The 22,762-nt window shown below is 41.1% G+C and overlaps 3 protein-coding genes and 2 pseudogenes across 3 annotated transcripts in view; all 5 read left to right on the top strand.

Annotated features, from left to right (window-relative positions):
- Positions 1-592: 592 nt before the first annotated feature.
- LOC140537219 (protocadherin alpha-8-like) lies at positions 593-3,269 on the top strand. Its single transcript, XM_072659543.1, has 2 exons — positions 593-3,016; positions 3,261-3,269. The coding sequence occupies exons 1-2, from the start codon at positions 650-652 to the stop codon at positions 3,267-3,269; spliced, it is 2,376 nt and encodes a 791-aa protein (XP_072515644.1). The 5' UTR covers positions 593-649.
- A 743-nt stretch (positions 3,270-4,012) lies between these two features.
- Positions 4,013-10,195, top strand: LOC140537218 (uncharacterized). The gene is made up of 2 exons (XM_072659542.1): positions 4,013-6,496; positions 7,871-10,195. The coding sequence occupies exons 1-2, from the start codon at positions 4,136-4,138 to the stop codon at positions 10,193-10,195; spliced, it is 4,686 nt and encodes a 1,561-aa protein (XP_072515643.1). The 5' UTR covers positions 4,013-4,135.
- A 994-nt stretch (positions 10,196-11,189) lies between these two features.
- LOC140537217 (protocadherin alpha-1 pseudogene) lies at positions 11,190-13,843 on the top strand (annotated as a pseudogene).
- A 1,617-nt stretch (positions 13,844-15,460) lies between these two features.
- On the top strand, positions 15,461-18,103 carry LOC140537216 (protocadherin alpha-1 pseudogene; annotated as a pseudogene).
- A 1,315-nt stretch (positions 18,104-19,418) lies between these two features.
- Positions 19,419-22,762, top strand: part of LOC140537174 (protocadherin alpha-C2-like) — a 101,021-nt gene continuing 97,677 nt past the window's right edge. Inside the window, exon 1 of the mRNA XM_072659489.1 lies at positions 19,419-21,838. Coding sequence (XP_072515590.1) covers positions 19,496-21,838 — 2,343 coding nt within the window. The 5' untranslated portion in view covers positions 19,419-19,495. The remainder of the gene's footprint in view (positions 21,839-22,762) is intronic.

Below are 22,762 nucleotides of genomic sequence, written 5' to 3'. Positions count from 1 at the left end.
CCACTTAAAGTCACTTTGGTGAAACCAGGGAAGCATACGGACCAAACAACATTTTAAAATATTGAAAATTACTTTCAATCTGTGAAATGAGTCAAATATCGATGTGTAGCTGTCCTTGGTGCTGATTTCGTGGTGCCTAACTCTAGTGTGAAAGAAACAACCCAAACACTTTACAGTCGCACTAAAGATCACTAAATTTCATAAAAATGAAAAGGTGTCCTCTTTTGTTCCTGTAGTGTTGAACAGCCTTTTAGTGTTTAGCAGACACAAATGACAGAAATATAAAAAAGTTTTTTTTAAGTCTAGTTATTACTTTCATCATTATCATAATCACCATCATCATCGTCATCATCATCATTATATTTTTTAATATTTAAAATTTTGAATTCAGTTCAGCTATGCCCACACGATGGCACTGTCTACCAAGAAGTCCTAAAAAGACATTGTGGTTCGAGCCCCTCCTATTACAAGCGAGCACACATCCAACCACAGCCCAGCTAGGCTGGGACGACGGTGTCGTTTTCTGTAGAAAGATCTAGTCTGGAGCGGCGCACTTCATTATTTCAGTTAAACTGAGTTTCAGTTAAAGACTAAGAAATTAATAAACTGCTCAAAGCCACTAAACTGGGAATCTGATAAGCTGTGGACAATGGCTTCATTTTCTGGTTTCTGGATTATCTGTCTGCATTTGCTCTCCTTTTGTCTCCGGCATGTTGTGTCCCGTCAGATCGTGTACTCCTTGTCCGAGGAGGTAAGCCCGGGGACGTTTGTTGGACAATTAGCCAAGGATTTGAACTTAAAATTGGACGAGCTCGAGTCGCGCGCGCTCAGGATCGTTTCGACGTCGTCGAAAAAGCATTTTGACGTGAACATGAAGACTGGAGCTCTGTTCGTGCAAGACGCCATCGACAGAGAGAAGCTCTGCCCTAACAGCATCGTATGCACTGAAAGCTTAGAAGCAATAGTGAACAACCCTTTAAATGTGTACAGTATAGAGGTGAAGATACTGGACGTTAATGATAACACACCTACTTTTCCGGGAAGATCTCAAAACATTAGGATATCTGAGCACACAGTGCCAGGAACTAAATTTCCTTTGCTGAGTGCTGAGGACCCAGACGTGGGAAGCAACTCTGTAGCCTCTTATAAGCTCTCAAGTAATCAGTTTTTCAGCTTGGATGTAAACACCGAGACTGACAGTGGACCGTCTCCTGAACTGGTGTTGCAGAAGGCTTTGGATAGAGAAAAGCAGGCTGAGATCCACCTCATTCTCACTGCTGTTGATGGTGGAAAGCCAGCACGATCAGGTACGGCCAGCATTGTTGTTAGCGTGTTGGATGCTAACGATAATTCTCCTACGTTCTCCAAACCCGTGTACAAAGCACAGGTCCCAGAAAACGTAGCTGTCGGAACGGTTGTATTGAAGCTCAATGCTACAGATCCAGACGAGGGCGTGAATGGGGAAGTCATTTACACGTTCAAACAAGGCCAGAGGGGGGTTTCAGACAAATTCATCATAAACAGCAGCTCTGGAGAGATTGCAATAGCTGGGCCTTTGGATTATGAAGACGTTAGCGCGTATGAATTACGCGTGGAAGCTCGAGACAAAGGCCACAGTCCACTGGCATCTCACTGTAAAGTTCTAGTGGAGGTTCTGGACGTTAACGACAATGCACCAGATATTAAACTCACCTCGCTACTGGATAATGTGAGCGAAGGCGCCAAAAAGGGCACTGTCATAGCATTCATCACAGTACAAGACAGAGATGAAGGTAAAAATGGAAAAGTGCACTGTGCCATATCAAAGAACTCTCCTTTTGTGTTGGAATCCACGCAGGGGAAATATTATTCGCTTGTATTGGGGACAGAGCTGGATAGAGAAGAAAACGAGCTTTATAATGTATCAATAACAGCCGCAGATGAAGGTACACCCGCTCTCTCCAGCACTACTGTGGTGACTGTCCGAGTTTCTGATGTAAATGATAATCCGCCTCGCTTCCCAGAACCTGCCATTAATGTCTATGTAAAGGAGAACAGCCAAGCAGGGGGGTTAATAGCGGTGGTCTCTGCAAAAGACATTGACGTTGGTGGAAATGCTCACGTCACTTATTCATTATTTGACAGCTCAAACACGCCATTGTCATCAGTTGTCAGCATTAATTCTGTCACTGGAGAAATATACAGCATGCAGTCTTTCAACTATGAGGAAATTAAGCACTTTCACTTCCAAGTTCAGGCCACAGACTCTGGAACCCCTCCACTCAGCAGCAACGTGACTGTGAATGTCTTTATCCTGGATCAGAATGACAACAGTCCTGTTATTTTGCCTCCTTACTCTGAAGCTGGATCAGTAAACACTGAAAACATCCCCTACTCTGCTGAAGCGGGCTACTTTGTGGCTAAAATCAGAGCTGTGGATGCTGATTCTGGTTATAATGCACTGTTGTCTTATCACATCACTGAACCTAAGGGGACTAATCTGTTCCGCATCGGAAGCAGCTCTGGAGAAATCAGGACTAAAAGACGAATGAGTGACAATGACTTAAAAACTCACCCCCTTGTTCTAACAGTGTGTGATCATGGAGATCCTTCCCTCTCAGCAACAGTGAGTGTGGATGTTGTGGTGGTTGAAAGTTTGGACAGCATGCAGCCTTCTCTAAGACAAGTGCCGATGAAGGAGGAGGGTTTCTCTGATCTGAATCTGTATCTGCTCATCGCTATTGTCTCAGTGTCAGTGATCTTTCTGCTGAGCCTCATCGCTTTAATAGCAGCTAAATGCTACAGCTCAGATGGAGCCTTCAGCAGTTGCAGCGCTCCAGTGGTCACTACACATCCTGACGGGAGCTGGTCTTACTCTAAGTCCACTCAGCAGTACGACGTGTGTTTTAGCTCAGACACGCTGAAGAGTGACGTAGTGGTTTTCCCGTCGCCGTTTCCGCCTGTAGATGCAGAGCTAATCAGCATTAATGGTGGAGACACTTTCACACGGACACAAACTCTTCCCAGCTCTGAGAAGGTAAGAACATTTTCTTGTTGGTCTTCTTTGTTCTTCACTGTTAGGAATTATGGGGTTTTCAGCACCACGCAGTGGACAGTGACAAATACTAACAACGAAAAAAAAACAACAAAAAAACAACTGAACAAACAAAAACTATTATTCTATTTATTTTAGGACAAAATGCTTCTTCACACTATTTAGAACCATTTTAAAATGGTATCTTTTAGAACCACGAACAGTATATCATGCTCTCTTTTCTAAGACAAAATGACCAGTTAAAAACCATTTAAACTTTTTTTAATGGTTTCTGTGTGTTTTCAACTTCATACAAAACAACTCTTAAAGAATCTAGTATCTGCCCTCATTAAATGATGCAAATGAGGAAAGCACTTAATTTGTGTCTATCTATCTATCTGTTTGTCTTTAACAGTATTGTTTTCACGTTTCTGTAAAAGCTATAACTGAGCTATCATTGAGTCTTAATAATAGATATCACATACTACTTAATTTTGCATTTAAAATCTACCTTGTTGTTTTTTAATTGAAATCAGTTGATCATGCTCCGTTAACTTTTTAGAGAATTCTCCTACGTATACACAACATTATTAACCTTTTTAACATCTATTAACCAAAGCAATACAATTAAATTTCAATATGGACACAATTGTCTTGACGCCTAAACTAAAGCATTTATTGTTGTAAGTCTCAAATTATGACTGGCGTTAGACTGCTATAAGCTGTTTATTTATTTATTTTTCAATAAATAGATGCTTCCTCTACTGAGTTACACAACACATTGATAAATTCATGTGAACGCACTTATCGCCGAATCTTAAATAAAGTATACAGAAGAGTTAGAAGAGGAATTAAAACTCTAAAGGCTATAAGTCTTGTGTCTGATTTGTCCACGTGATGGCGCTGTCTACCTGTGAAGGCGTGTAGATGAGCGACCTCCCACAAATGTATAGCCAGTCCCATAACTGGCAGGGTGGTGTGCAGGATAGACAAGCTAATGTGTATTACCGTCGTCTCTTTCTTAATCCTGGTCTAGTTTATAGTTGACGGTGAGGAGCAGATATTTTTATTTGGGCAGAATCGATCTTTGAGGACTGAAATACAACGATAGACTTGTTTAATATGACGGGGCGTTTTTGGATTGTGTCTCTATGCTGGATCGGGCTTTGTTTTCAGGCCGTTTTGTCAGGCCACGCCGTTTACTCTGTATTGGAAGAAGTGAGACCGGGCACACTAGTTGGAAATTTAGCCAAGGATTTGAGCCTCAATGTGGGTGATCTGGAGGCTCGCAAGCTTCGCATCGTGTCCGGATCGTCAAAGAAACATTTCGAGGTGGACTTGAAGTCCGGCGCCCTTTTTGTGTTGGATGTATTAGACAGAGAACAGCTCTGTCCGAACAGCCTGGCTTGCACGGAGACGTTGGAGGCGATTGTTAACGATCCTTTACAGATGTACAGCGTTGAGGTAAAGATACTGGACATTAACGACCACTCCCCTGTTTTTCCAGAGAAATCACAAACTATCCGTGTAGCAGAGTTGGCTTTAGTGGGATCTAAATTTCCTTTGTTGGGAGCGGATGATCCAGACATTGGAATGAACTCGATCAGTTCATATAAATTGTCTCAAAATGCTTATTTCAACTTGGAGGTCCACACAGATGCAGACCAGGGGCCATCTGCTGAACTGGTGCTGTTGAAGAGTCTTGACCGAGAGAAGCAGGCTACAGTCCGGCTTGTGCTGACTGCTGTAGACGGGGGTAGACCACCACGATCGGGGATGACTGAAATTAACGTCGTGGTGTTAGATGCTAATGATAACGCCCCTGTTTTCTCCAAATCTGTGTATAAAGTCTTGGTTCCAGAAAATATAGCAATTGGTACGATTTTTGTAAAGCTAAATGCAACCGATTTGGACGAAGGAATTAACAGTGAACTCTTATATTCATTTAAACAGGGTCAAAAAGGGATATCTGATAAATTTTCCATTGATTCAAGCACTGGGGAACTTTCAGTGATTGGTGAACTCGATTATGAGAGCACGAGCGCGTACGAAATTCGTGTTGAAGCTCGAGATGGAGGCTCTACTCCGCTGGTATCTCACTGTAAAGTGTTAGTGGAGGTGGTGGATGTTAACGATAATGCACCAGATATTAAACTTTCCTCCCTCTTGGACAGTGTGCGCGAGGATGCAAGAAAAGGTACAGTGATTGCCTTGATCACCGTACAAGACAAGGATGGAGGTAAAAATGGAAAAGTGCACTGTTCCATGTCCAAGAATTCTCCATTCGTGCTAGAGTCAACCCAGGGGAAGTATTACTCACTTGTGTTGAGTGGTGCGCTGGACAGAGAAGAAAACGATATTTATAATGTATCAATTACAGCCACAGACGAAGGTACACCCGCTCTCTCCAGCATTACTGTGGTGACTGTCCGTGTTTCTGATGTAAATGATAATCCGCCTCGCTTCCCAGAACCGTCTATTAATGTCTATGTAAAGGAGAACAGCCCAGCAGGGGGTTTAATAGCGGTGGTCTCTGCAAAAGACATTGACATGGGTGAAAATGCTCACGTCACTTATTCCTTATGTGACAGTTCAAACACGCCATTATCATCAGTTGTCAGCATTAACTCTGTGACTGGAGAAATATACAGCATGCAGTCTTTCAACTATGAGGAAATGAAGCACCTTCAATTCCAAGTTCAGGCCACAGACTCTGGAACCCCTCCACTCAGCAGCAACGTGACTGTGAATGTCTTTATCCTGGATGAGAATGACAACAGTCCTGTTATTTTACCTCCTTACTCTGAAGCTGGATCAGTAAACACTGAGAACATCCCCTACTCTGCTGAAGCGGGCTACTTCGTGGCTAAAATCAGAGCTGTAGATGCTGATTCTGGTTATAATGCACTGTTGTCTTATCACATCACTGAACCTAAGGGGACTAATCTGTTCCGCATCGGAAGCAGCTCTGGAGAAATCAGGACTAAACGACGAATGAGTGACAATGACTTAAAAACTCACCCCCTTGTTCTAACAGTGTGTGACCATGGAGATCCTTCCCTCTCAGCAACAGTGAGTGTGGATGTTGTGGTGGTTGAAAGTTTGGACAGCATGCAGCCTTCTCTGAGACAAGTACCGATGAAGGAGGAGGGTTTCTCTGATCTGAATCTGTATCTGCTCATCGCTATTGTCTCAGTGTCAGTGATCTTTCTTCTGAGTCTCATCGCTTTAATAGTAGCTAAATGCTACAGCTCAGATGGAGCCTTCAGCAGTTGCAGCGCTCCAGTGGTCACTACACACCCTGATGGGAGCTGGTCTTACTCTAAGTCCACTCAGCAGTACGACGTGTGTTTTAGCTCAGACACATTGAAGAGTGACGTGGTTGTTTTCCCGTCGCCGTTTCCGCCTGTAGATGCAGAGCTAATCAGCATTAATGGTGGAGACACTTTCACACGGACACAAACTCTTCCCAGCTCTGAGAAGGTAAGAGCATTCTTTTGATGGTCTCATTAGTTCTTCTGAATTGAAAAGCACTGCCGTGAGCTTTGGGGTTTTAACTCGCTCACCAAGAAATTAGGAGTGTTTCAGCACCACGTAGTAGACAGCGACGAACACGAACCACAATAGAAATGTCTGTCTGTCTGTCTATCTATTTATCTCTTTATCTAGCTAATATATTGATTATAATATATATATATATATATATATATATATATATATATATATATATATATATTCATTTTTGAGGATGAAAATAAATGTTGGAATGCTTTTCGCTACTTTAAAGAACCATTTCATAAGCAGTAGAACAAAAAAACAGGACATCAGGTTTTCCATCTTAAAAAGAAATTACCAAGCAAATAACCATCTTCCAATCGTAGTATCTGTCTATCTATCCACACTTTTTATAAAAAGAAAGTTCTATATATTTTACGGCTAAACATCTATGTACCTATTTAATTACTCTACTGCTTTCACGCTACTGTGAAAACTATAATTGCGCTAATATTGTGCGTTGATGATTAATTTTACAGGTCATTTAATTTTGCTTTTTAACTTCGTAATTTATAATCTGCATCGTCACCTTTTGATTGAAACCAGCTTGGCATGCCGCATCATCTTCCAAAAGAAATAACATACGTATATACATGATTTTTGGATTGATAAAAACTATAGTTATTATTATTATTATTATTATTATTAGTAGTAGTAGTAGTAGTAGCAGCAGTAGTAGTAGTTGTTGTATTAAATATAATAATAATAATAATAATAAGTAATTATACACTGCATTATTAAGAAGCTAACGCAATAAAAAAAAATTCTAATGAACACAAAAGTATTAAAATGTAAATGAATGCATTTGTTGCTGGAAGTCTCAGTTTATGACTGCCATTAGACTGCTATAAGACCCCCCCCCCCCCCCCCATAAATAGATGCTTCCTCTATTGATATAATAGCACACTGAAATAAATCATGTGTATACACATTTCGCTGAATCGTAACTAAAGTATTTAGAAGAGTTACAAGAGGAATTCAAGCTCTGAAAGTTTTATATGTTGTGTCTGATTTGTCCACGTGATGGCGCTGTCTACCTGTGAAGGCGAGTAGACGAGCGACCTCCCACAATTGTACAGCCAGTCCCATAACTGGCAGGGTGGTGTGCAGGATAGACAAGCTAACGTGTATTACCGTCGTGTCTTTCTTAATCCTGGTCTAGTTTATAGTTGACGGTGAGGAGCAGATATTTTTATTTGGGCAGAATCGATCTTTGAGGACTGAAATACAACGATAGACTTGTTTAAGATGACGGGGCGTTTTTGGATTGTGTCTCTGTGTTGGATCGGGCTTTGTTTTCAGGCCGTTTTGTCAGGCCACGCCGTTTACTCTGTATTGGAGGAAGTGAGACCGGGCACGCTAGTTGGAAATTTAGCCAAGGATTTGAGCCTCAATGTGGGTGATCTGGAGGCTCGCAAGCTTCGCATCGTGTCCGGATCGTCAAAGAAGCATTTCGAGGTGGATTTGAAGTCCGGCGCCCTTTTTGTGTTGGATGTATTAGACAGAGAACAGCTCTGTCCGAACAGCCTGGCTTGCACGGAGACGTTGGAGGCGATTGTTAACGATCCTTTACAGATGTACAGCGTTGAGGTAAAGATACTGGACATTAACGACCACTCCCCTGTTTTTCCAGGGAAATCACAAACTATCCGTGTAGCAGAGTCTGCTTTGGTCGGATCTAAATTTCCTTTACTGGGAGCGGATGATCCAGACATTGGAATGAACTCGATCAGTTCATATAAATTGTCTCAAAATGCTTATTTCAACTTGGAGGTCCACACAGATGCAGACCAGGGGCCATCTGCTGAACTGGTGCTGCTGAAAAGTCTTGACCGAGAGAAGCAGGCTACAGTCCGGCTTGTGCTGACTGCTGTAGACGGGGGTAGACCACCACGATCGGGGATGACTGAAATTAACGTCGTGGTGTTAGATGCTAATGATAACGCCCCTGTTTTCTCCAAATCTGTGTATAAAGTCTTGGTTCCAGAAGATATAGCAATTGGTACGATTTTTGTAAAGCTAAATGCAACCGATTTGGACGAAGGAATTAACAGTGAGCTCTTATATTCATTTAAACAGGGTCAAAAAGGGATATCTGATAAATTTTCCATTGATTCAAGCACTGGAGAAATGTCAGTGATTGGTGAACTCGATTATGAGAGCACGAGCGCGTACGAAATTCGTGTTGAAGCTCGAGATGGAGGAGCTACTCCGCTGGTATCTCACTGTAAAGTGTTAGTGGAGGTGGTGGATGTTAACGATAATGCACCAGATATTAAACTCTCCTCCCTCTTGGACAGCGTACGCGAGGATGCAAGGAAAGGTACAGTGATTGCCTTGATCACCGTACAAGACAAGGATGGAGGTAAAAATGGAAAAGTGCACTGTTCCATGTCCAAGAATTCTCCATTCGTGCTAGAGTCAACCCAGGGGAAGTATTACTCACTTGTGTTGAGTGGTGCGCTGGACAGAGAAGAAAACGATATTTATAATGTATCAATTACAGCCACAGACGAAGGTACACCCGCTCTCTCCAGCATTAGTGTGGTGACTGTCCGTGTTTCTGATGTAAATGATAATCCGCCTCGCTTCCCAGAACCGTCTATTAATGTCTATGTAAAGGAGAACAGCCCAGCAGGGGGTTTAATAGCGGTGGTCTCTGCAAAAGACAGTGACATGGGTGAAAATGCTCACGTCACTTATTCATTATTTGACAGCTCAAACACGCCATTATCATCAGTTGTCAGCATTAACTCTGTGACTGGAGAAATATACAGCATGCAGTCTTTCAACTATGAGGAAATGAAGCACCTTCAATTCCAAGTTCAGGCCACAGACTCTGGAACCCCTCCACTCAGCAGCAACGTGACTGTGAATGTCTTTATCCTGGATGAGAATGACAACAGTCCTGTTATTTTACCTCCTTACTCTGAAGCTGGATCAGTAAACACTGAGAACATCCCCTACTCTGCTGAAGCGGGCTACTTCGTGGCTAAAATCAGAGCTGTGGATGCTGATTCTGGTTATAATGCACTGTTGTCTTATCACATCACTGAACCTAAGGGGACTAATCTGTTCCGCATCGGAAGCAGCTCTGGAGAAATCAGGACTAAACGACGAATGAGTGACAATGACTTAAAAACTCACCCCCTTGTTCTAACAGTGTGTGACCATGGAGAACCTTCCCTCTCAGCAACAGTGAGTGTGGATGTTGTGGTGGTTGAAAGTTTGGACAGCATGCAGCCTTCTCTGAGACAAGTACCGATGAAGGAGGAGGGTTTCTCTGATCTGAATCTGTATCTGCTCATCGCTATTGTCTCAGTGTCAGTGATCTTTCTGCTGAGCCTCATCGCTTTAATAGCAGCTAAATGCTATGGGTCAGATGGAGCCTTCAGCAGTTGCAGTGCTCCAGTGATCACTACACACCCTGATGGGAGCTGGTCTTACTCTAAGTCCACTCAGCAGTACGACGTGTGTTTTAGCTCAGACACATTGAAGAGTGACGTAGTGGTTTTCCCGTCGCCGTTTCCGCCTGTAGATGCAGAGCTAATCAGCATTAATGGTGGGGACACTTTCACACGGACACAAACTCTTCCCAGCTCTGAGAAGGTAAGAGCATTCTTTTGATGGTCTCATTAGTTCTTCTGAATTGAACAGCACTGCCGTGGGCTTTGGGGTTTTAACTCGTTCACCAAGAAATTAGGAGTGTTTCAGCACCACGTAGTAGACAGCGACGAACACGAACCACAATAGAAATGTCTGTCTATCTATCTATCTATCTATCTCTTTATCTAGCTAATATATATATATATATATATATATATATATATATATATATATATATATATATATATATATATTCATTTTCGAGGCTGAAAATAAATGTTGGAATGCTTTTCGCTGCTTTAAAGAACCATTTCATAAGCAGTAGAACAAAAAAACAGGACATCAGGTTTTCCATCCTAAAAAGAAATTACCATGCAAAGAACCATCTTCCAATCGTAGTATCTATCTATCTATGCACACATTTTACAAAAAGAAAGTTCTATTTATTTTACGGCTACTGTGAAAACTATAATTGAGCTAATATTGTGCGTTGATGATTAATTGTATAGATCATTTAATTTAGCATTTTAACTTCGTAATTTATAATCTGCAGCGTCATCTTTTTGATTGAAATCAGCTTGGCGTGGCGCATCAGCTTCCAAAAGAATTAACATACGTGTATACATGATTTTTAGATTGATAAAAACTATAGTTATTATTATTATTATTATTATTATTATTATTAGTTGTTGTAATAAATATAATAATAATAATAATAATAATAATAAAAATAATAACATCAATCATAAGTAATCATCCATAAGTAATTATACACTGCATTATTAAGAAGCTAACGCAATGAAAAATTCTAATGAACACAAAAGTATTGAAATATAAATGAATGCATTTGTTGCAGGGCGTCTCAGTTTATAACTGGCGTTAGACTGCTATAAGCCCTCCCACAGCCTAAAAAGGCATGCTTCCTCTATTGATATAATAACACACTAAAATAAATCATGTGTATACACATGTCGATTAATCGTAACTAAAGTATTTAGAAGAGTTATAAGAGAAAATAAGCTCTGAAAGCTTTATATGTTGTGCCTGATTTGTCCACGTAATGGCGCTGTCTACCTGTGAAGGCGTGTAGATAAGCGACCTCCCACAAATGTACAGCCAGTCCCATAACTGACAGGGTGGTGTGCAGGATAGACAAGCTAACGTGTATTACCGTCGTCTCTTTCTTAATCCTGGTCTAGTTTATAGTTGACGGTGAGGAGCAGATATTTTTTTTTTATTTGGGCAGAATCGATCTTTGAGGACTGAAATACAACGATAGACTTGTTTAAGATGACGGGGCGTTTTTGGATTGTGTCTCTGTGCTGGATCGGGCTTTGTTTTCAGGCCGTTTTGTCAGGCCACGCCGTTTACTCTGTATTGGAGGAAGTGAGACCAGGCACACTAGTTGGAAATTTAGCCAAGGATTTGAGCCTCAATGTGGCCGATCTGGAGGCTCGCAAGCTTCGCATCGTGTCCGGATCGTCAAAGAAGCATTTCGAGGTGGATTTGAAGTCCGGCGCCCTTTTTGTGTTGGATGTATTAGACAGAGAACAGCTCTGTCCGAACAGCCTGGTTTGCACGGAGACGTTGGAGGCGATTGTTAACGATCCTTTACAGATGTACAGCGTTGAGGTAAAGATACTGGACATTAACGACCACTCCCCTGTTTTTCCAGGGAAATCACAAACTCTACGTGTAGCAGAGTTGGCTTTAGTGGGATCTAAATTTCCCTTGCTGGGAGCGGATGATCCAGACATTGGAATGAACTCGATCAGTTCATATAAATTGTCTCAAAATGCTTATTTCAACTTGGAGGTCCACACAGATGCAGATCAGGGGCCATCTGCTGAACTGGTGCTGTTGAAGAGTCTTGACCGAGAGAAGCAGGCTACAGTCCGGCTCGTGCTGACTGCTGTAGACGGGGGTAGACCACCACGATCGGGGATGACTGAAATTAACGTCGTGGTGTTAGATGCTAATGATAACGCCCCTGTTTTCTCCAAATCTGTGTATAAAGTCTTGGTTCCAGAAGATATAGCAATTGGCACGTCTATTTTAATAGTAAATGCAACCGATCTCGATGAAGATGTGCTTGGCGAGGTTAAATATTCATTTAAACAGGGCCAAAAAGGGATATCTGATAAATTTTCCATTGATTCAAGTACTGGAGAAATTTCAGTGATTGGTGAACTCGATTATGAGAGCACGAGCGCGTACGAAATTCGCGTTGAAGCTCGAGATGGAGGCTATACTCCGCTTGGATCTCACTGTAAAGTGTTAGTGGAGGTGGTGGATGTTAACGATAATGCACCAGATATTAAACTTTCCTCCCTCTTGGACAATGTGCGCGAGGATGCAAGGAAAGGTACAGTGATTGCCTTGATCACCGTACAAGACAAGGATGGAGGTAAAAATGGAAAAGTGCACTGTTCCATGTCCAAGAATTCTCCATTCGTGCTAGAGTCAACCCAGGGGAAGTATTACTCACTTGTGTTGAGTGGTGCGCTGGACAGAGAAGAAAACGATATTTATAATGTATCAATTACAGCCACAGACGAAGGTACACCCGCTCTCTCCAGCATTAGTGTGGTGACTGTCCGTGTTTCTGATGTAAATGATAATCCGCCTCGCTTCCCAGAACCTGCTATTAATGTCTATGTAAAGGAGAACAGCCCAGCAGGGGGTTTAATAGCGGTGGTCTCTGCAAAAGACATTGACATGGGTGAAAATGCTCACGTCACTTATTCCTTATGTGACAGCTCAAACACGCCATTATCATCAGTTGTCAGCATTAACTCTGTCACTGGAGAAATATACAGCATGCAGTCTTTCAACTATGAGGAAATGAAGCACCTTCAATTCCAAGTTCAGGCCACAGACTCTGGAAGCCCTCCACTCAGCAGCAACATGACTGTGAATGTCTTTATCCTGGATGAGAATGACAACAGTCCTGTTATTTTACCTCCTTACTCTGAAGCTGGATCCATAAACACTGAGAACATTCCCTACTCTGCTGAAGCGGGCTACTTCGTGGCTAAAATCAGAGCTGTGGATGCTGATTCTGGTTATAATGCACTGCTGTCTTATCACATCACTGAACCTAAGGGGACTAATCTGTTCCGCATCGGAAGCAGCTCTGGAGAAATCAGGACTAAACGACGAATGAGTGACAATGACTTAAAAACTCACCCCCTTGTTCTAACAGTGTGTGACCATGGAGAACCTTCCCTCTCAGCAACAGTGAGTGTGGATGTTGTGGTGGTTGAAAGTTTGGACAGCATGCAGCCTTCTCTGAGACAAGTGCCGATGAAGGAGGAGGGTTTCTCTGATCTGAATCTGTATCTGCTCATCGCTATTGTCTCAGTGTCAGTGATCTTTCTGCTGAGCCTCATCGCTTTAATAGCAGCTAAATGCTATGGGTCAGATGGAGCCTTCAGCAGTTGCAGTGCTCCAGTGATCACTACACACCCTGATGGGAGCTGGTCTTACTCTAAGTCCACTCAGCAGTACGACGTGTGTTTTAGCTCAGACACATTGAAGAGTGACGTAGTGGTTTTCCCGTCGCCGTTTCCGCCTGTAGATGCAGAGCTAATCAGCATTAATGGTGGGGACACTTTCACACGGACACAAACTCTCCCCAGCTCTGAGAAGGTAAGAGGATTCTTTTGATGGTCTCATTAGTTCTTCTGAATTGAACAGCACTGCCGTGGGCTTTGGGTTTTAACTCGCTCACCAAGAAATTAGGAGTGTTTCAGCACCACGTAGTAGACAGCGACGAACACGAACTACAATAGAAATGTCGACCTATTTATCTATCTTTCTATCTGTTTATCTAGCTAATATTTTGATTATAATATATATATATATATATATATATATATATATATATATATATATATATTCATTTTTGAGGCTGAAAATAAATGTTGGAATGCTTTTCGCTGTTTTAAAGAACCATTTCATAACCAGTAGAACAAAAAACAGTATCAGAATCAGAATCAGAATCAGAATCTCTTTTTTTCACCAAGTATGTTGCACATACAAGGAATTTGTCTTGGTGAGAGCAACACGTATGACAAGTAACAAAAAACACAGAACACAGTCTTAAACTAAAGGAAAAATGACACTAAACAATAAATAGGGTAGGGGATAAATTAAAAAAGTAAGAAGTACTAAAGGTAATAAAGAGCTGATATTTACAGAAAAGAACATCTGTACAGTGTGCAAATAGACATAGTGCAAATAGGCAGAGTGCAAAATAGCTGTTCAGTCCGGTTTGGTACAGTTCAGTTGTATGTTTTGAGGTCACAGTGGGAGGTGTGTATGTCACAGTGGGAGGTGTCCACAGTAGCGTAGAAGCAGTAGGTTTTCCATTTTAAAAAGAAATTACCAAGCAAATAACCATCTTCCAATCATAGTATCTATCTTTCTATCCACACTTTTTATAAAAAGAAAGTTCTTTTTATTTTACAGCTAAACATCTATCTATCTATTTAATTACTCTACTGCTTCTACGCTACTGTGAAAACTATAATTGAGCTAATATTGTGCGTTGATGATTAATTTTACAGGTCATTTAATTTTGCATTTTAACCTTGTAATCTATAATCTGCATCGTCATCTTTTTGATCGAAGCCAGCTTGGTATGTCGGATCAGCTTCCAAAGGAATTAACATACCTATATACATGATTTTTAGATTGATAAAAACTATAGTTTTTCTTCTTCTTCTTCTCCTTCTTCTTCTTCTTCTTATTATTATTATTATTATTAGTAGTAGTATTAGTTGTAATAAAACAACAACAACAACAGCAACAACAATAACAATAATAATAATAATAATAATAATAATAATAACAATAATAATAACAATAATCATAAGTAATTATCCATAAGTAATTATACACTGCATTATTAAGAAGCTAACGCAATGAAAATTCTAATGAACACAAAAGTATTGAAATATAAATGAATGCATTTGTTGCTGGAAGTCTCAGTTTATAACTGGCGTTAGACTGCTATAAGCCCTCCCCCAGCCTAAAAAGGTATGCTTCCTCTATTGATATAATAACACACTGAAATAAATCATGTGTATACACATGTCGATTAATCGTAACTAAAGTATTTAGAAGAGTTACAAGAGAAAATAAGCTCTGAAAGCTTTATATGTTGTGCCTGATTTGTCCACGTGATGGCGCTGTCTACCTGCGAAGGCGTGTAGATAAGCGACCTCCCACAATTGTACAGCCAGTCCCATAACTGACAGGGTGGTGTGCAGGATAGACAAGCTAACGTGTATTACCGTCGTCTCTTTCTTAATCCTGGTCTAGTTTATAGTTGACGGTGAGGAGCAGATATTTTTATTTGGGCAGAATCGATCTTTGAGGACTGAAATACAACCATAGACTTGTTTAATATGACGGGGCGTTTTTGGATTGTGTCTCTGTGCTGGATCGGGCTTTGTTTTCAGGCCGTTTTGTCAGGCCACGCCGTTTACTCTGTATTGGAGGAAGTGAGACCGGGCACACTAGTTGGAAATTTAGCCAAGGATTTGAGCCTCAAAGTGGCCGATCTGGAGGCTCGCAAGCTTCGCATCGTGTCCGGATCGTCAAAGAAACATTTCGAGGTGGATTTGAAGTCCGGCGCCCTTTTTGTGTTGGATGTATTAGACAGAGAACAGCTCTGTCCGAACAGCCTGGCTTGCACGGAGACGTTGGAGGCGATTGTTAACGATCCTTTACAGATGTACAGCGTTGAGGTAAAGATACTGGACATTAACGACCACTCCCCTGTTTTTCCAGGGAAATCACAAACTATCCGTGTAGCAGAGTCTGCTTTGGTCGGATCTAAATTTCCTTTACTGGGAGCGGATGATCCAGACATGGGAATGAACTCGATCAGTTCATATAAATTGTCTCAAAATGCTTATTTCAACTTGGAGGTCCACACAGATGCAGATCAGGGGCCATCTGCTGAACTGGTGCTGTTGAAGAGTATTGACCGAGAGAAGCAGGCTACAGTCCGGCTCGTGCTGACTGCTGTAGACGGGGGTAGACCACCACGATCGGGGATGACTGAAATTAACGTCGTGGTGTTAGATGCTAATGATAACGCCCCTGTTTTCTCCAAATCTGTGTATAAAGTCTTGGTTCCAGAAGATATAGCAATTGGCACGTCTATTTTAATAGTAAATGCAACCGATCTCGATGAAGATGTGCATGGCGAGGTTAAATATTCATTTAAACAGGGTCAAAAAGGGATATCTGATACGTTTTCCATTGATTCGAGCACTGGAGAAATTTCAGTGATTGGTGAACTTGATTATGAGAGCACGAGCGCGTACGAAATTCGCGTTGAAGCTCGAGATGGAAGCTCTACTCCGCTCGTATCTCACTGTAAAGTGTTAGTGGAGGTGGTGGATGTTAACGATAATGCACCAGATATTAAACTTTCCTCCCTTTTGGACAGTGTGCGCGAGGATGCAAGAAAAGGTACAGTGATTGCCTTGATCACCGTGCAAGACAAGGATGGAGGTAAAAATGGAAAAGTGCACTGTTCCATGTCCAAGAATTCTCCATTCGTGCTAGAGTCAACTCAGGGGAAGTATTACTCACTTGTGTTGAGTGGTGCGCTGGACAGAGAAGAATATAACGATATTTATAATGTATCAATTACAGCCACAGACGAAGGTACACCCGCTCTCTCCAGCATTACTGTGGTGACTGTCCGTGTTTCTGATGTAAATGATAATCCGCCTCGCTTCCCAGAACCGTCTATTAATGTCTACGTAAAGGAGAACAGCCCAGCAGGTGGTTTAATAGCGCTGGTCTCTGCAAAAGACATTGACATGGGTGAAAATGCTCACGTCACTTATTCCTTATGTGACAGCTCAAACACGCCATTATCATTAGTTGTCAGCATTAACTCTGTCACTGGAGAAATATACAGCATGCAGTCTTTCAACTATGAGGAAATGAAGCACCTTCAATTCCAAGTTCAGGCCACAGACTCTGGAGTTCCACCTCTCAGCAGTAACGTGACCGTGAATGTCTTTATCCTGGATGAGAATGACAACAGTCCTGTTATTTTGCCTCCTTACTCTGAAGCTGGATCAGTAAACACTGAGAACATCCCCTACTCTGCTGAAGCGGGCTACTTTGTGGCTAAAATCAGAGCTGTGGATGCTGATTCTGGTTATAATGCACTGTTGTCTTATCACATCACTGAACCTAAGGGGACTAATCTGTTTCGCATCGGAAGCAGCTCTGGAGAAATCAGGACTAAACGACGAATGAGTGACAATGACTTAAAAACTCACCCCCTTGTTCTAACAGTGTGTGACCATGGAGAACCTTCCCTCTCAGCAACAGTGAGTGTGGATGTTGTGGTGGTGGAAAGTTTGGACAACATGCAGCCTTCGCTACGACAGGTGCCGATGAAGGAGGAGGGTTTCTCTGATCTGAATCTGTATCTGCTCATCGCTATTGTCTCAGTGTCAGTGATCTTTCTGCTTAGCCTCATCACTTTAATAGCAGCTAAATGCTACAGCTCAGATGGAGCCTTCAGCAGGTGCAGCGCTCCAGTGATCACTACACACCCTGATGGGAGCTGGTCTTACTCTAAGTCCACTCAGCAGTACGACGTGTGTTTTAGCTCAGACACGCTGAAGAGTGACATGGTGGTTTTCCCATCGCCGTTTCCGCCTGTAGATGCAGAGCTAATCAGCATTAATGGTGGAGACACTTTCACACGGACACAAACTCTTCCCAGCACGGAGAAGGTAAGGCGTTTCATAATTGGTCTTGCTCACTTGGAGTGAATAGGACAGCAGCGTCTATGAATTCGATCGTTCGCTCAGTATACGTCTCAGTGAGTTGTCTGGAATTAATTGTGTATGGTTTGTGTTGCTATTGTAGTCTAACATTGTTTGATAGAAGTGCAATATGCAAGTGTTCATATAAGTTAAAGCGGAGTTCCAATTATATTCCTTAATTATAGTAGCTTAATTTATTTTATGTCAACAAAGTCATTAATTAATATAGAGAATCAATATTTTCACAATAATAATGATGGAAACCAGACGTCCAAAGCGTTTAATGCCTCTAAAATATCCCTCACAGAAAGTGATTATATGAAATGGTAATGCATACTATGTTGCCCGATACCTGCGACTTTTTTTTGATAGTTCTGAGATTGTTTTGGTCTAAAATATATTTGTAATATTTGAACTTTTAAATACTTTAGTTGCGGCGTGATTTATGAAAGGTTTTTAAAAAGAATTCGTCAGGATTGTATTGTTTCATGATATTTACTTTTAGGTAAATCGTCATTATTGAATAAATACTGACTACCGGCATGTTTTAATATTAACAGTGTAATTTGTTCTGTTAAAGTCAGCGAAATTTGAATAAAATCACTATTCTACGTTTTGGAAGAAGTTTTTTAAGTACTGATGCATTTTGTCTGTTGGTGAAAATAATGTGGTAAATATTGTATCATGATAATTTCTTATGATATCAAGACTACATCGATATTAGTGTAATATAATATAGTAGTTTACTAACGTAGTGTATTATAACATTTTAGCAAGTCGACCACCCGACCAGGCAAAGTAGAACACAAAGAAAACAAATAATAAGGACAATTTAAACATTACATAAAAAAACCCTCAAAATGCACATATTGGTTTTCTGGTTTACATCAGAATTAGGTCTAGATTTCACTGTAGACATCGCAACTGTTGGTTCCTATCACTATCCCTTTTTTTTCTTCAGTACACAATTTCACATCAAATCACTCTGATTAACATTCTTCTCGTTGATCTCACGATTGAATGTTCTAGATTAGTGGAATTTGGGTGTGGGGATGTGGGTTCATGTCATGGATAAATCTAGAAATGGTTGGACTGATTTGGTCATTCCTGTTAAAGCAGTGCATCTGTTGATTTTCACAACTTTTGGCATATGTTGGTGACATTCTGTGCTAATCGAAATAGAAAATTCTTAGACCTAATTCCTCCTGATTTCCTTGTTGTGGTATTGTGCGGTCTTTTGTCATCGATTTGCTCGGATTACGCGTGATAATTTGTTTTTTGAAATGAAACGTAAACTAACGCAGTGGTATAAAGAAATAGCCTGTTTTGCTTAGAAAAACCACTTGGGGTCGCTGTAGACCGTAAACCTTTATTGGTGAAGCTGATTTGACTATGCTGTCCCACCAAATTCCAGTCTCGTGTCGCGAGAGAGATATCTGCATTGGTTGTGGTTTATAGAAGACGGCGTGTTTGCTTCTCTTCTTTGTTTTTTTCGAGCTGGAAGCTGAAGATGGATCCTGTCGTGTCTGGGCTTTTGCTGCCTCTTCTTTTGTGGGGATTCTCCTCCGGTCAGATTGTGTATTCTGTCTCAGAGGAAGTTAAGGAAGGGACCGTCGTTGGGAATATGGCAAAGGATCTTAACATTAACGTGCAGGATCTGGAGGCTCGGATGTTTAGGATTGTATCTAATAAGAAGTTCTTTGAGGTAAATTTGAAGACTGGTGTTCTGTTTGTGACCGAGAGAATTGATCGTGAAGCGCTTTGCTACACTGCTCGGAAATGCTCGATGCATATAGAGGCCATGGCTCAGAATCCACTGAAGCTGTTTCGTATCGAGGTGAATATAATAGACATAAACGACAACGCCCCATTGTTTCCAGTTAGCAGACAGATACTGAACATAACGGAGCTTTCCGCAGTTGGAGAAAAATTCACTTTGCCTGTGGCTGAAGATCCAGACACTGGTAGCAATGCCGTGAAAAATTACAAATTAAGCCCAAACGAGCACTTTTCTCTGGACGTACAAAACGGAGAAGAGAGTGGATCAGTTGAACTGGTGCTGCAAAAAGCTTTGGATCGTGAAACACAGCCTGTGATTCATCTCATACTGACTGCTCTTGATGGAGGAAAACCTCCCTTATCTGGGACCTCAGAGATTGTTGTCAATATTCAGGATTTCAACGACAATCCTCCAGTTTTTAGTCAATCGCTTTACAAGGTAAAAGTGAACGAGAATGCTATATTTGGGACCCAAGTGCTATCCCTCTCAGCATCCGATTTGGATGAAGGGGTTAATAGTGAAATAACATACGCTATAATAAGGCAAGGGAATGCTAAAGGATCAGACGTGTTTTCAGTTCACCCTGAAAGTGGAGTCATAACAGTGAAAGGTGACATTGACTATGAAGAAAACGCTGCACTCGAGCTGAGAATCGAGGCTAAGGATCAAGGTCAGCCCCCTAAAAGTTCCCAGTGTAAAGTTTTAGTTGAAGTTATTGACGTGAATGACAACCCACCAGAAATAGAAGTAACGTCACTCACAAATACTGTAAAAGAGGACTGTAAAGAAGGGACAGCTGTAGCTTTGTTTACGGTTTCAGATAAGGATGGGGGTAAAAATGGATTTGTGCACTGCAGCATTTTAGGTGTTGTCCCATTCAAGATCGAGTCATCTTACAGGAATTACTACTCATTAGTTGTAGATGGACCACTGGACAGGGAGAAAGTGGCAGTGTATAACATTACCGTAAAGGCTGTGGATGAAGGTACACCACCGCTATCCAGCACCAGTGTCCTGGCTGTTCAGATTGCTGATGTCAATGACAATGCTCCACTTTTTCCAGAGCCCATAATTAACATTAATGTGAAGGAAAACAGTCCATCTGGGGTTGTGATAGCAAATGTTAGAGCACATGACAAAGATATTAATGAAAATGCTCACATATCATATGCATTGCATGGTAAGGGAACCATGAACATTCCATTCTTGGACATAAACTCAGACAGTGGAGATATCTATAGCAAACAATCATTCAATTATGAGGAGGTCAAATCATTTCAGTTCCAAGTTCAGGCTACAGACTCTGGAACCCCTCCACTCAACAGCAATGTGACTGTGAATGTCTTTATCCTGGATGAGAATGACAACAGGCCTGTTGTTTTACCTCCTTACTCTGAAGCTGGATCAGTAAACACTGAGAACATCCCCTACTCTGCTGAAGCGGGCTACTTTGTGGCTAAAATCAGAGCTGTGGATGCTGATTCAGGATATAATGCACTGTTGTCTTATCACATCACTGAACCTAAGGGGACTAATCTGTTCCGCATCGGAAGCAGCTCTGGAGAAATCAGGACTAAAAGACGAATGAGTGACAATGACTTAAAAACTCACCCCCTTGTTCTAACAGTGTGTGACCATGGAGAACCGTCCCTCTCAGCAACAGTGAGTGTGGATGTTGTGGTGGTTGAAAGTTTGGACAGCATGCAACCTTCTCTAAGACAAGTGCCGATGAAGGAGGAGGGTTTCTCTGATCTGAATCTGTATCTGCTCATCGCTATTGTCTCAGTGTCAGTGATCTTTCTGCTGAGCCTTATCGCTTTAATAGTAGCTAAATGCTACAGCTCAGATGGAGCCTTCAGCAGTTGCAGCGCTCCAGTGGTCACTACACACCCTGATGGGAGCTGGTCTTACTCTAAGTCCACTCAGCAGTACGACGTGTGTTTTAGCTCAGACACGCTGAAAAGTGATATGGTGGTTTTCCCCTCGCCGTTTCCACCTGTAGATGCAGAGCTAATCAGCATTAATGGTGGAGAAACTTTCACACGGACACAAACTCTCCCCAGCTCTGAGAAGGTAAGAACATTTTCTTGCGATTGGCTTCGATGGTGGTGATAAATCAGTTCTCCGTTTTGCTTCGGTTTGTTTCAAATACTTTTCAAACACGCCTTGACCACGTTATTAACAGCCCACATATCATCACTTATTTAGACTGGTTATATTATTTTATATTTAGTTTCAATATTCTGAACTATAGGTTATTTTTAGTTAGATGATAAATACCTTTTAATTTCCGTTTTTTCATAATTCATAACTCCAATTCCAACTCCAATTTATAAATATGTCTTAAATATTGAAAAAAATGGTTAGACAGTCGCTTACATAGATTTTATTATTTTAATGAAAAAAAATGCTGATTGCTTACATTTTATTCTATTTGAAATTATTCAATTAAACATCTACTTAGAAATATTAAACGGTGTAAGTAAAGAGGTCATTAGTGAATCGATGTAACGACAAACACCACAAAGCAACAAACATTAGATTACTTTCTTTGTTTTTAGTGAGTCCTAAAATGAAAGCAATTTCCATTACCAATTGATTTCCAGCACTTTTGCAACGGACAGCGTTTAGCTGATTTGAGTGGACAGCGTTTAGGTGCTTTGAGCGCTTTGAGTGACCAATGTAATGTAAACAGAACGCAGTGAATACCACTTATTTTAATATTCGTGTCTCCGAAATGGCAACTTTACATAAGAAGGGGGGAAACTTGCATAATAATAGAAGGTAAATGTAAAGAAAAATATATTATTCCAAGTGTTTTTGTGATTTATATTGGTCAGTTCATCATGACATTTGGACACACAGTAAAGAACAACTGTCAGCTTCAAATCATTTGAAAAAGCTAAAAACAAATGCGCCAACGGCATGTTATATTTATATTTATCATGTTATATATTATGTTATATAATTATATTTAGTATGTTTATTGCGTGATTA

The sequence above is a fragment of the Salminus brasiliensis genome, chromosome 16, assembly GCF_030463535.1.
Source record: "Salminus brasiliensis chromosome 16, fSalBra1.hap2, whole genome shotgun sequence".
Classification (NCBI taxonomy): Eukaryota; Metazoa; Chordata; class Actinopteri; order Characiformes; family Bryconidae; genus Salminus; species Salminus brasiliensis.
Note: the sequence above shows the minus strand (reverse complement) of the source record. Positions and strands in the feature narration are given on the sequence as shown.